The sequence below is a fragment of the Camelus bactrianus genome, chromosome 12 (assembly GCF_048773025.1).
Source record: "Camelus bactrianus isolate YW-2024 breed Bactrian camel chromosome 12, ASM4877302v1, whole genome shotgun sequence".
NCBI classification, from domain to species: domain Eukaryota; kingdom Metazoa; phylum Chordata; class Mammalia; order Artiodactyla; family Camelidae; genus Camelus; species Camelus bactrianus.
This window is the reverse complement of record NC_133550.1, coordinates 61,404,531-61,418,268: the sequence shown is the minus strand read 5'-3', so window position 1 is coordinate 61,418,268 and position 13,738 is coordinate 61,404,531. Positions and strand designations below refer to the sequence as shown.

The following is a 13,738-nucleotide window of genomic DNA, read 5'->3' as shown; positions in this document are numbered from 1 at the left end:
AAAAGAAAAAATATTATGGAGGTGTTCAAGAAAATTAAATTCATTTCTTTCTGGATTTTGTGATGTTTATGTTGTCATCTTTTTTAAAATACAAATTGCAGTTTGTAATTGCAAGATTTCTCCCACAATTTATGTTGTGATTTCTTGTTCTAGATAAATATTCTCCTTCCTTCGTAGTTTGGTTTTGTAATTTTCTGTTCTTTATTCTTCACGTAAGCTTCACTCACCAGAAATGTGGATCCCTTGTTTGTAACCATCTAACATATTTATTTATTTAGGACTTCCCATCTCTTCCAGAATGTATACTCAACATAGCATTACATAGAGAATAGTAAGTGTTGTGGGAGGACCTTCCTCACTGGCTACTCTTTATTGCGTTCCTTTGTTGATTCCTCCTCATCTCTCCCATCACTAAATAGTGGACTGGCCTTCCTCCCTGGGCTTGGTCCTTGGGTCTCTTCTCTGTTTACCTTCCCTCCCTGCGTGGCTTATCCAGTCCAGTAGATTTAAGTACCCTCCATATGCTGTTGTCTTCCCACACTTTAATCTCCATCCCACACCCCACCCCTGAGGTGGACTCATAGCCCATGTAAGTACCTGGATGTCTAAAAGTCACCTCAAACTTAACACTTACAAACCAAGCTTCTGATTTTCTGCTTCAACCTCATTCCTCTCCCGTTCTCCCCATCTTAGTTAAAGGCAACTTCATTCTTTCTGTCCAAAGCCTCAGAACCACACTTGACTTACGTCTTTCTCACACCACACAGTAAATGCATCTCCATTTGGTTGGCTCTACCTTCAAAATATTCCCAGACTCAGTTCTCACCATCTGGCCTCTATGATGCTAGTCCTGGCCACTATCATTTCATTTGTATTGTAGTAGCTTCCTCACAGTCCCTGCTTCCAAGTTTCCCTATTTGTAGAATTGTGTTTGAATGGAAACTTAGGACCTTGCTTGGCAGCACATTAAGTCTGCTTAGAGATACAACTTCGACTTGAAAGCAGATGGACCCACATTATAGACTATGACATGTCTGATCACAGGGTGATTTTGCAAGGCTCCCTTGTTAATGGAAAAGCAGTACTTCAAAGGGAAAGAAACTGGGCAGAACAAAGCTCCTGGAATAATTTTACTTGGGAGAGTTGCTGAGAGGATTTAGCAGCTGAAAAGCTACACTATTTCTCTTGATCTTCTTTTGCTTGCGATTTGAGGCAGTAAATTCTGACTCAGAGAAGCCCTAAGTTACATTTGATAGTTTTCCTGTGTTCTTCAGCTGTTATTTATTTCAAGCACCTCACCTTCCCAAGAATCTTGAGTCTGTGGTTCACTTACTGTCCTGCTTGTTTCACTCTCCTAAGATGATCTCAGAAGCCCCTGCCCACCACCCTTTGCAGCAGTAGTACATAGGCCTTGAGAGACCAGTAGCTGAGTCTTTACAAATCAGAACTGGAAGTGTCTTTAGGGATCATCTGGTATAGCAGTCTGCTAGACAGAAAAAAACATTGCAGTGGCAGGCTGTTTCCTGAATATATGTTGAACTGTAGCCTTCTTTCACCATGAACATTGAAGACTATTGTTCTTGCCTACAAATAAATATTCACTTACTTTTCTGAAAACACAAGGCCCTCTCTCTGCAGTCTAAAAGATCAATTCTCAAATTGCTAAAATTGTAATTGCCATGCTTCATATCTTGATTGGGGTGGTGGTCACCTGAGTGTATATATTTGTCAAAAATCATTGGCCTTGTTCACCTAAAATGTGGGAATTTTACTGTAAATACTTGATACCTCGATAAATTTGATTTAAAAATTATCGGTATAATTAGGGGGATGGAATAACTCAGTGGTAGAGCATGTGCTTATCATGCAGGAGGTCCTGGGTTCAATCCTCAATACCTCCTCTAAAAGTAAATAAATAGATAAATCTAATTACCTCCCTCCTCCTCAAAAATTAAAATAAGTAAATTTAAAATGAAATAAAATACATTTTTTAAATTATAGGTAAAATTAACAACAAATAACTAACCAAAATTTTTTGGAACTTACACAATAGACAAAAAATTAATTTGACTAAAAGGGTAAAAGCATAATTCTCATATCAATAAAGAGTAAGCTTATTTAATCTTTAATGAAGGAAATACCACTTCATAGATCCAAGTTCCAGTCTAAAACCCTTGAGGCTAACTGGGTCCACATTCAACCCACACCCTATTCTTCCAAGATAACAATAGGTTCTTGCAACACACAGAGGGTTGGACTATGTAATTCATACTTCAACAAAGTTGATTGAAAAATTAGAAGTAACAGCCACCTCTAGATGTTCAGGGATCCTGTTCAAATTAAAAGATTTCTGACAATGCAAACATCTTAGTAGACCAGATGGCTTGAGGACCAGACCCATTGGTAGGAGGAAGACACTGGTTATAAAGATAATTGGGCCAAAATCATCAAGGGTCTTGATTGCTAGGATAAAAGATGTGGACTTTAACAGGCAGATCCTAGAGATGTGTAGAGGATTGTGCTTTAGGCAGCAAGTACACCTTGGATTCTACAAAGAGAGGCTGGAGGAATGAAGACTATTTTGGAGGTTATTACCTGGGAAAAGGGGAGATATGAATAATAAAGTTACTTCAGGGTACATTCATCAGGAGTGAGGTATAAATAACCAGATGTCACTTAAATTCTCTGGAGGCAGGTTTCCAGTAGGCTCTTCCTTAAAGAGAGCAGTGTGATGAAGAGAGGCCTTTTCTGGGTTCAAATTCCAGCTCTTCAACTTTCTAGTCCTGTACCACTGGACAATTTATATAATATCTCATGACTACAATTTCCTAATCTGCAAAGTGGGTATAATAATATCTACCTGCTAAGGCTCTTGTGAAGGAGAATTAAAGGAAATATGACAATGATAATATATACCAAGCATTTGGTAAGTGGTACACGTTCAATGTTTATTTCTTCCCTCTGTTTACTTATAGCTACAAGTGGATTTGGCATATGTCCTTCTTGGGCATGGGGCAGAGGAGGAGAGTTCAAATAAACACCATTTTTCTCCATACATCAAATGATAAACCTTACAGTGGTGTTCTGAAAGAACTGCAAAATCTAAAAGTGCTTTTCAACTATCAAAGATTACAGTTTCACTGAGTTGAATAACAGGAAAGAACTTTTGCCTGGACACAGCCTTCCATTCAAAAGAGCTAGGTATCCATGAACAAGCCTTATCTCTCTGGTTTCAGCTCCTCATCTATAAAATAGGGATGGTCCTCCTTGCTCACTCTATATAAGTTTTTGTGGTATACAGGGTTGTGAAGATTCTTACAAAAGAGTGCACCGTGAGGGGTTGCTAAGCTCATCGTTAGCTGCCGAACCTCCCTGTTTCCGGCTGACTTCTACCTGACTGTGAGCGTCTCAGGGGGCACCAAGTCTGATTCTGTGTCTAGGACCTAACATAGAGAATTAACTGGCTCAGTGACTGGCTCTCCGACTAAAGTGTCGCTCTGGTGTTTCTATGCTTAATTATATAATTCTTTGTAAATCAATGATCAACGCCAGGGTTACCGAGAGAGCTAAAGGGATCTATCGCATTTTGAAGTTACTACTCTACAGTTCGTGGTGCTAGCCCCACATTTTAACATATTCTTACTTTCCTACTTACATTATGCATTTGTGGGAAGTTCTTTCTTTTCTTTCTTTTTAGTTCATTGATTTAAAATTTTTCTTACCTATCTCTCTATCCCTTTCGTTTGGTGCCTTCACTTTCCTTTGTTGATTGGCTGCAAATTGTCTTAACGTGATTGGCTAGAGCAGCTGCCCGTTATCTTTCCCATGATCCGATGGGGAAAATGGGGGGAAAAAAGTGTCTTAAACTCAGCTGTTTTATTGGCTCCGGTGGGGACTTACGGCGAGGCCGTGAGCAACTCAAATTTGTGATTGGCCCTAGTGTCCGTCAGTCACGGTGCCGGAAACCAGTTCTATTGCCCATTCTATGCCCGATTGGCTGTAGGGGGATAGGCTCGAAGGGTTTTCATTGGTCCGGGACGGCCCAGCTAGCAGCCTGAGCCCGCCCCCTGCTCGGTTGCTGTGGTTGCAGGCCCTGCCCGCCTGCGCGCCCGCTGACAGGGAGGCTTAGGGCGGAGGGAAGCTGGTCCGTTGGTCTGTCGGGAACGAGGCTCCGGCGGCCAAACCAGCGCGGAGCCGTTGCCATGGCAGCCGCAGCCGGGGGCGCGGATGAAGAGCCGCGTTCGGGCCGCTCTAGCTCGGATGGCGAGTGCGCGGTGGCGCCGGAGCCGCTGACGGGCCCCGAGGGCCTCTTCTCCTTTGCTGATTTCGGGTCCGCTCTGGGCGGGGGCGCAGGCCTCCCAGGCCGGGTGTCCGGCGGGGCCCAGTCCCCGTTGCGCTACCTCCACGTCCTGTGGCAGCAGGACGCGGCGCCCCGCGATGAGCTGCGTTGTAAGATTCCCGCCGGCCGGCTGAGGCGCGCCGCCAGGCCCCACCGCCGGCTCGGGCCCACGGGCAAGGAGGTGCACGGTGAGGAGCGCGGCGGGAGGCGGGGCTGGCCCTCAGCAGAGAACCGGGCCCTGACCTCACCCGCCCGCTCAGGATGGTGTCCTTCGACGTCTGAGCCACGGGCCCCGAGTGACCCCTGAGTCTCCTTTCAGGACTAATAGTAGTAGTATACCTGCTAAGGACTGTGAGTTTAAAAAAAGTCTTCCTGCTCAAAACCAGTCCTGGAGGCTTTTTACGTTTGGTAATTTCTGAATAGAAACTTTTCCTGACTCCACGTGTTTATTTGTAGAAAATAAATGGGGTACTGGAGAATACTTTCATATCAGAGACTGGAGGCCAGAACCTTTAGCTAAGTCCTACCAACTTCTTTAAATGCACAGACCTGGACTGGACTTTTCTATCTCATTGAAGCCTTGGGCAAACTATAGAACCTTTCACTTTAGTTTTCTCATCTGTAGAACGGGTACAGTATGCTTTACAGGGTTGCTGCCAGAGTTAAGTAAGGTGAAGAATGTATAGGTATTAGTCTGCCTTTGTTGTGTGCCAAACACTGCTGGGTGACATGTGATCACTTCTAATCCTCATAATAATTCATTGAGATCCAGATACTGTTCCCATTTTACTGCAGAGGAAACTGAGGCTAAAGAAATTGTCTTGCTCCAAACCACATAGCTAAAAACTGGTTGTGCTGGTATTAGAACCCAGGTCTGCCAGACTCAAACCCTTACTTTGGTACTTCTGCCATATTGTCTCCTACATTTTATGGATGCCATGGAAACCAACACCCTGAAAGATTGAAGAATGGGGACTTTTAGGGTCCTTCTAGAACCTACTAATATCTTAGTGGTGTTATGAAGATTAAATGAGAACTTGAAAGTGCTGTATAAACCATAAAGTGCTGTACAAATGTAAGGAATTATTATGTATATGAATTGCAATTTTTGACCATTTCTCTGATGATGAAGGCATTGCTTTATATTAGCCACTAATATAGAGGCAGTGCCATTGTGGAGAAGAGAGTTTCTGCATAGGAACTACCAAATTTAAGTTAGTCATTTGGGAATGGCCTGTTTTGAAGGAGAATATAAGATTATCTGTGTAACACAGCTCACAAAGAGCATTCCATGTAAATCATCTCATTTTGTCTTTGCCACAACTCAGGGCTGTCAGGACGGAGCTCAGCCTTGTTTTGCAGATTATAGACCTGAGGCCCAGGGGGCTTAACTAACTTGTTCAAGGTCACCCCGCCACAAGTGGCAGAGCCAAGATCTGGCTCCAAAGGCCTTGGAGGATTTGCTACAAAATGTGGCTTTTGCACTAGCTGCGTCACATTTCAAGTTTGTCCTCGTTCCCAGGGTAGTGGCTCCTGTATCCTGACACCTTTCTCTCTTTAGATGCTACTGTTGCTGAATGGTGGGTAACTAGGAAGCCATCGCTTTCTGCTTCATCATGGCTGTTGCTGTTTTTTGTTGTTGTTTTTTTTTTTTTAATTGGCACTCTTCTTCTTTTCACAGCTCTGAAGAGGCTAAGGGACTCAGCCAATGCCAACGATGTGGAAACAGGTGAGTGTGCAGAGCGAGTCCAGCTCCATGGTCTGGTCTGGGAAGGAAAAATCCAGGTAACCAATACCTGGGAAGACAGTGCTTCAATTCTGCCAGCTCACCCTTTGGACCAGGCTTACTCTATTTCTTGTATCACTGCAGTCACCTTGCAGACGACAAGTCTGGCTTAGATGCTCACTCTTCCCTGCTTCCCCTGTCACCTTGTACTTCCTGATGTCATAGTGTTTATCACCCCATGGGCTCCCTGATGGCAGGGACCACGTCTGCTTTTGTATCCCTGGCATCCAGTAGCAGAGTAGGAGGTTTTTGGAATTTCTGGTCAGTGGGAATGAATAGTCACCTTGAAACCACCAGGAGAGCCACCATCTGCCCCAAGCCACCACCTTCAACTGCTCACTGAGGCTTTGTGGTAGTTGGGTGACTGGTTCTCAAACTTCAGTTGCCAGAACATCTCAAAGGCATGGGAGGGCTCCTAGCACGACACCACTTTGGTTTTTTTGTTACTGCTCTTCACTGCTCACTAGCTGACAGGGCGGTAAGAGCATCAAAGATCCAAGATAAAGTATAGGAAAATATTTTTAATTTTATCCTCTGAATTCTTTCTGTGAATCAGGAAAAAGTGGTGTATTGGTTTTCTATGGCTGCTGTAATAAATAACCATGAACATAGTGGTGTGAAACAACACTAGTTTATCATCATACAATTCAGTAGGTTGGAAGTCCAACACAGGTCTCATCAGACTGAAATCAAAGTGTCCGCAGGGCCGTATTTCTTTCTGGAGACTCGGAGGAGACTCTGTTTCTCTGCCTTTTCTGGCTGGAAGCCACTGGCCATCCTGGCTCACAGTTGTCTCCCTCCATCTTCCAAGTCAGCAATAGCAGACTGAGTCCTTATGCTGTCATCTCTGGTTTCTCAAGACAGGGAAAGGTTCTCTGATTTTAAAGACTCCTGGGATTAGGTTTGGCCTGCATAATCCAGGATAATCTTCTAGCTCAAGATCCCTAACCTTAATCACATTTGCAAAGTCCCTTTTGCCACGTAAACTAGCATATCCATAAATCCTGTGGACGAGGGTGTGGACATCTTTGGGGGCTGTTATTCTGCCTACCTCACTGTTTTGGTGGTGGGATGCTATGGTCCACAGATAAAAGGTGAGCATGGATTGAAGGCTGTGGAATAGGAGAGCCCATTTACAACAGGTGTGGAGAGATGGTCACTTACCTGAGGGGGCTGGGTGTTCTACCGTGAGCCTTGAAGTGGGTCCCTTATCCCTGGTGGAGCATAGTGAGCAGGCCTGGAAACTGGAGGGCTTTTCAATTCTCTCTACTTTCATTCATGGAGCAGGACAAGTAATATCTTAGTCCAAGTTATCAAGATAAAACAAAAAAAAAAACTCTAACATATTCGGAAAAGAAGAATATAAAGCGACATCATTTCCAAAATAAAACCCCCTGAACAACCAGAGTCATGTGTTAAGTTCTCGAATCAGAGAAACCTGGGTTTCTCTCCCAGCTTGGCCTCCTGTTAGCTTAGGCTGGAGTCTGTCTCCTAGCCTGTAGCATGGACGTGGTACCATGCTGGGTGGTCGAGGGGCTTGGCAGACGTGTACCTGACGCCTGGCTGGTCCTTGGTGTACAGTCCCAGTTACTCTAAAAGAGCGGAGCACGTTAATATGAGCAGGATGAACAGGGCACCATGGGGATACAGGAGAGGGAGTGGCTAACTAACTTGAGGGAGGAGACAGAGATTCATGGAGCAGGACGTATCTGGGCTTCGTCTTAGAAGGACTCGAGTCCTGGAGAGGGATCTAATCCTTTTGAATTTTGCACAGCCCTCAATATAACCCCTTTTGATAAAAAGACCTTTGCTCCTGATTACAGGAGCACTGTGGAACATCTGTAAATATGTTTTTATAATTCCGTGGTGTGCACTCAAACAAAACCAGTCCACTGCAGCTGCTGCTCCATGTATAGGGCCATGGTGGAGTTCAGAAGGAACCTGGGAAGTGGAGTTAGAACAAGCGTCTGTCCCTGCAGGCCAGTCTGGTGGTTCGACCTTTAAACTCATTGTAAATTGCCACTGCCAACACAAGACCAAAGCATGTATCTTGTCAGCGTGCAGCATGACAGCATTAAGGACTGATGCTAAACCTCAAAAAAAAAAAAAAAAAAAAGAGAGAGAGAGAGACTAAAATGTTGCTTGCTCTAGGATGATGTTTGGCAGCAATTTCTGCCTTTCAGTTGGACACGTACTGTAATGTAATGCATAATGCCTCACATTTTATAATGGCTCTGAACTTTTCAAGGAAGGAATTTTATATCCATTACTGTTACCAGAGCAGCTCTGGAGATTGGCCAGGCGGAGATTACTCCCATTTTGCTGGTGAACTGGGGCCCCAGTCTAGGCCTTCCTACAGCCAGTCCAGCTCTTCCCATTGCCCCATGTTGTTGGCAGTGAACTCCTTTCTTTTTTGCTTGGCTTAGCCTGGGGCTTTGTGTGGCAGAACCTGTGCTCTGTCCACTCTAGAGGGCTGCCTTCTATGAGCAAATTAAGCACCAGCCAACAGCCTAGCCAGCTGTGTCCAGCCGGAATGGATGTGTATCCACACTCAGGTGGAGAGGTGGGGCCAAAGTCTATGCTGGGGATTTCCATGACTCCAAAATTCCTGACCCTGAGGGCCAAGAGCCTTCTGTGATGTTCTACCTCTAGATGCATAGTTTGAGCACCCAGGATCTGTGACGCTCAGAATCAGTTGTGTCCTCAGGAGAACAAGTCCCTTGGCACAGCAGTCCCTGGGGGGCCAGCATCCAGAATGGACTAGCTCTCCCAAACATTATCGATGCCTTGCCTGAAAGGGCACTCCTCTCCATCCCCTGGGGGCTGCAGCTTGGCTAACACTGCCTCTCTCTCTACTTGCTCCCTCCGTCTTGGTGGTGTCAGTGCAGCAGCTGCTGGAAGATGGCGCGGATCCCTGCGCAGCCGATGACAAGGGCCGCACTGCTCTGCATTTTGCCTCCTGCAACGGCAACGACCAGATTGGTGAGTCCTGGGGAGTGGGGCAGAGTGGGGCTGGGCAAGTAGCATCACCCCAGAGGCACCGGCGTCGGGAAGATCTGCTGTCTGCCAAACGAGGGGTGCAGATATAAGGAAGGCCAGGCCTGTCTCACTCCCTTAGCCTGTGGAAGTGGCGCTGCCAGACGCCCTTCCAGACATTCCGGCAGCGTTTACTCAGTGCTAAGGGCAGCAGTGGGACAGCAGTCCCCTCCGCCTTTCTACAGAAGTCTTTTTTGGATGTGGTATAACTTATAAACAGTGAACTTTCTGGATATAACCACCGTCCCCAGCAGCCTTCCTCATGCACCTTCCGGTCCTTACCCCAATGTGGACTTTGTTCACCATAAATTAATCTATCCTGTTTTTGAATTTCACATAAATGGAAGCACAGAGTATGCATTCTTCTGTGTCTTGACTTCCTTCACTCAAAATCACATCCTTGAGATTCATCCCTGAAGGTTGTGTAACAGTATTTCGTGTGTTCTTATTGTTGGATGGTGGTGTTTCATTGTGTGACAGATCACAGTTCACCCATTCTACTACTGATGGGTGTCTGTTGTTTCCTGGTTTGGGCTGTTAGGAGCAAAGCTGCTAGGAACATTCTTGTACGTATGACTCGGTGGATAGAAGCACTTACCTGTGTTAGGTACAAACACAGGAGTGGAATTGTTGGGTCACTGGGGCACATGTTCAGCGTTAGTGGTACTACCAGACTTTTCCCCACTTCCATGCCCACCAGCAGCGTAAGAAGTTCCACATCTTCCCACCAATCCTTGCCATTGCTTGCTATTGTCTCTTAAATTTTAGCCCTTCTGGTATAGTGGTATCTCTTTGTGGTCTAACTTGCATTTCTCTGATGACCAATAACATTGAGCACATCTTCATGTATTTTTTGGCCATTTTCATATCCTCTTTTGTGAAGTATCTGCCCAAGTCTTTTGTCCATTTTTTTTAAAAACAGTTACTTATCTTTCTTCTTATTGATTTGTAGAAATTCTTATTATATTCTGGATACAAATCATTGATTAAATGTAGACGACTTTTTCTGAGCTTACCTGTTTGTTCTCCAAATGTCTTTTGATGGATGCAAGTTCTTAATTTTTTATAGATTTATTTTACTGCATTTTTTATTATTTGGGGGGGTAATTAGGTTTGTTTATTTATGTATTTAAAAAATTTTTTAACAGAGGTACTGAGGATTGAACCCAGGACCTCGTGCATGCTAAGTATGTGCTCTGCCACTGAACTATTCCCCCCCAACAGAAGTTCTTAATATTAATGAATCCAATTTATCAATCTTTTCTGTTTTATGGCTAGTACTTTTGTGACCTATTTAAGAAATCTTTGCCTATCCCAAGGTTGTGAAGATATTCTCCTGTTTTCTTTTATAGGCCTAACTGTTTTAGCTTTCACACTTAGATCCCTGGTCCCTCTTGAATTCGTTTCTGTATATGTTGTGAGGCTCAGGCTGGCCTCCTCCGATGAGTTAGTCTGCCTGCAGATCCATCTGGGTGATCGGTGAGCCACGGTGATAGCACAGCCCACCCCTGAGGTGGCCTACAGACCCTGAAGGAGCGGGTGCACAGCATCTTCTGTTGACCTAATTCCCACCGTGGTGCTTGGTTGTGGAGGGAAGAGGAAATGCCCTTAAGAGCCTTTACTAGCAGCCACTGCTGTTAGGAGAACTTTCTTTAACTCTTAAAATTTCTGTTGCCTAATACCTGCACGGGTTAGGGGCCCTCCCAGAACCCTCAGTTCCTGGCCCTCAGGGTCCTGCACATGAGCCTCATGGGCAAGCAAGTGAGTGAACAAGACAACGTAGGGAACTGTGTTGGCTTTCAGGGTTCCACACTTGGAGTGAGTCTCTTCAGCTAGGTTAGGGGTGGGGGTTAGGGTGCTGCCCATAGAAGCCCCCAACCCCCTCTTGGGTTGTCCTGTTTCCAGTGCAGCTGCTTCTGGACCATGGAGCTGACCCTAACCAGCGAGATGGGCTGGGGAACACGCCACTGCACCTGGGTAAGTGCCAGGCAAGCTGCCATGACACCCTTCTCTGCAGCACAGACAGGTGCCTTTGATGGAAAGCCTGGGGTCCTGTGGGCTCCCAGCAGACTCTCCTATTACCGGGAGGGAGCCTAAGCCTCCAGGGCTGCACTCCCCCTAGGCTGTGTCCCATGGCCTTCCCCGTCAGTCACTGGTTGGCTGTGCCCTGAGCAGAGCTGATTTTACAACCTAAACTGGCTTAGCAGCAGCTCTGCTGGGGGAGGTGAGACCTGCAGCCAGTTCCTGCCCCATGGCTGACTCATGCCGTGGCTCATGGGGAGGCAGGTCCCATCTCCAAGCCTCAGTTTCCCCAACTGGACAGGGAGGGAGTTTGATTGCTGAGTCCTGCCCAGTTGCTGCCTCGGTGATGCCTTCTTCGGGGGCATGACCTGGCACCGGGACACTCAGAGCCAGGACACAGCACCAAGCCTGGTGGTCCTGGACTCTCAATCCCTGCCCTTCTTCCTCAGCTGCCTGCACCAACCATGTCCCTGTCATCACCACACTGCTGCGAGGAGGTATGTGGTCCCTTCCCTTTCTCCCTCCTCTCTCACCCACACCCCCAGCATGCTTACCTCTGCCTGCTCCCACAGGCGCCCGTGTAGATGCCCTGGACCGAGCTGGCCGCACACCCCTCCACCTGGCTAAGTCGAAGCTCAACATCCTGCAGGAAGGCCACTCCCAGTGCCTGGAGGCTGTGCGGCTGGAGGTGAAGCAGGTGAGTGCCCACCTTGGGCTGAGCATGCAGCACCAAGCGAGCACTGGACACGTGCTACCCAAACCACAGACACACCAGCCCCGGGTGCCAGGGCTCCTGAGTCACTTCACGCGGGCCCCAGCTGGCACCTGTTCCACTGTGCCTCTTGGCAGCAGCGTTGGGCCTCTCTGTGCCTCCTAGTTAGAAGCCAGCACTCAGCCCACCCTCTTATTTCAGATCATCCAGATGTTGAGGGAGTACCTGGAGCGCCTGGGGCGGCATGAGCAGCGGGAGCGGCTGGACGACCTCTGCACCCGCCTCCAGATGACAAGCACCAAAGAGCAGGTGAGCCACAGCTGCCGGGCCAGAGCCAGGGCCTAGCAGGAGCCTCCGGGCCAGCCCATCCCTGCTCTGCCGCAGCCAGAGCTCGCAGGAGAAAGAGGCATGGCTAGGGGGTGGCAGTCGACTGTGGACCTCAAAGCTTTCCGCTGCCTTTGAAGCAGCCGTGGCCTTTCTCTCTTGGGCAGTCTGAGAATACCCGGCATCAAGGATTAACCCTGGGACAGCTGTTCCGTAGTCATAGTGAAGCCACCACGTGCCCTGGGAGGAGAGTTAGCTCCTGCCTCCATGCCTGCAGTCTTGCCTGCGGTGTTGTGGGGGAGACCTGGGGCACCCCATCACAGAGCCTCGGTTTCACCCCGCAGGTGGATGAAGTGACCGACCTCCTGGCCAGCTTCACCTCCCTCAGCTTGCAGATGCAGAACCTGGAGAAGAGGTAGCAAGAGAGGCCCCCGCCTTCCCACTGCGCCGCTCCCCTACCTGCCCCGCTTTACAAAAAAAAAAAAAAAAAGCCCGATGCCTGGGACTTTGTCTGCTGCGGCCCTCACCCCCGCTGCTGTGAGGCAGAGATGCTCACTCACCAAACTCAGAGCCGCTCCCAGCCACGGTCTCTAGCATCTCTGTGGGCCGGGATCACAGCCCCCAGCTTCTTCAGCTCCCGCAGCACCGCAGCCACACCTCGGCTCTGGCCAACATGCACTGTCCTCGCAGGCCTCACTTGTCCCACGGCCGCCCTGGCGCCCTCAGCAGGCCCCAGAGCCTTCTGCGGGTCCCTTCCCAGCCATGGGCTTGTTGCAGCCAGGAGGGTGGGGCTCAGAGCAGGCACCCTCTGACCTCGGGGGCTTCTTGGCTGGCCCTGCACTCCTCACCAGCACTTAGGTCTAGACTTGTCACCTGACTTTCGAGGCAGCATGGCAGTGAGTTTCTCCGATTGGAAGGGGAGAGTTGGTAAAGCCTAGACCTTAGAAATACAAGGTTAGGAAGGACCCGGCTGAACTCAAAGCAGAAAATCCCCAGCCCTTTCTCTCCCGATCACTGAAACAGCAGGAGGGCGTAGCCATTCCGTGGCCTAGTTGTAGTAGGCTGAGGAGTGGCCCCCAAGATGGCCATGTTCTAATCCCAGGAACCTGTGAACAGTACCTTATATGACAAGGGATTTTGCAGGTGTCATGAAGGGTCTTTAGACAAGGCGATCATCCTGGATTATGTAGGTGGGCCTAGTGTAATCACAAGACCTTTATTAGAGGGAAGCAGGAGATAAAGAGGAAGCAGGAGATACAGTGACAGAAGCAAGAAGTTGGAGTAGTGCGGGGAAGGGTCACAAGCCAAGGAATGCAGGCGGCCTCCGGAAGCTAGAAAGGGCAAGGAAATGGATTCTCAGAACTTCCAGAAGGAACCAGCCTGCTGACACCTTGACTTTAGCCCAGTGAGACAGATTTTAGATTCTGACTGCCAGAACTGTAAGAGAATAAATATGCGTTGTTTTAAGCCTCTACGTTTGTGGTAATTTGTTGCAGTAGCAACAGGAAACTAATACGTT

At 47.7% G+C, this 13,738-nt stretch overlaps 1 protein-coding gene and 1 long non-coding RNA gene across 4 annotated transcripts; one reads left to right on the top strand and one right to left on the bottom strand.

Moving 5' to 3' along the window:
• The first annotated feature begins 4,065 nt into the window (after nucleotides 1-4,065).
• Nucleotides 4,066-13,693, top strand: ANKRD54 (ankyrin repeat domain 54). Of its 3 annotated transcripts, none has more exons than XM_074375525.1 (8): nucleotides 4,066-4,527; nucleotides 6,021-6,068; nucleotides 9,009-9,107; nucleotides 11,067-11,138; nucleotides 11,633-11,680; nucleotides 11,756-11,880; nucleotides 12,097-12,204; nucleotides 12,564-13,693. In XM_074375525.1, exons 1-8 carry the CDS (start codon nucleotides 4,203-4,205, stop codon nucleotides 12,636-12,638), a joined length of 900 nt encoding a protein of 299 aa, XP_074231626.1. In that variant the 5' UTR covers nucleotides 4,066-4,202; the 3' UTR covers nucleotides 12,639-13,693. The 3 variants fall into 3 exon arrangements, with proteins under 3 accessions (XP_074231626.1, XP_074231627.1, XP_045376629.2); XM_045520673.2 differs by having other exon boundaries at nucleotides 4,389-4,527; nucleotides 9,014-9,107; XM_074375526.1 differs by lacking the exon at nucleotides 11,633-11,680.
• LOC141579453 (uncharacterized) lies at nucleotides 6,740-10,388 on the bottom strand. The gene is made up of 2 exons (XR_012510913.1): nucleotides 7,290-10,388; nucleotides 6,740-6,979 (listed from the first exon to the last, which is right to left on the bottom strand). It is a non-coding gene; the product is annotated as an uncharacterized LOC141579453 (long non-coding RNA).
• Nucleotides 13,694-13,738: the final 45 nt, after the last annotated feature.

Bases quoted from the DNA above. Each gene is read 5' to 3' on its own strand.
- ANKRD54 (XM_074375525.1), top strand. From the start codon at position 4,203: ATGGCAGCCGCAGCCGGGGGCGCGGATGAAGAGCCGCGTTCGGGCCGC. The intron at 11,881-12,096 runs GTGAGTGCCCAC...CTCTTATTTCAG, and splicing joins TGCGGCTGGAGGTGAAGCAG to ATCATCCAGATGTTGAGGGA. The intron at 12,205-12,563 runs GTGAGCCACAGC...TTCACCCCGCAG, and splicing joins TGACAAGCACCAAAGAGCAG to GTGGATGAAGTGACCGACCT.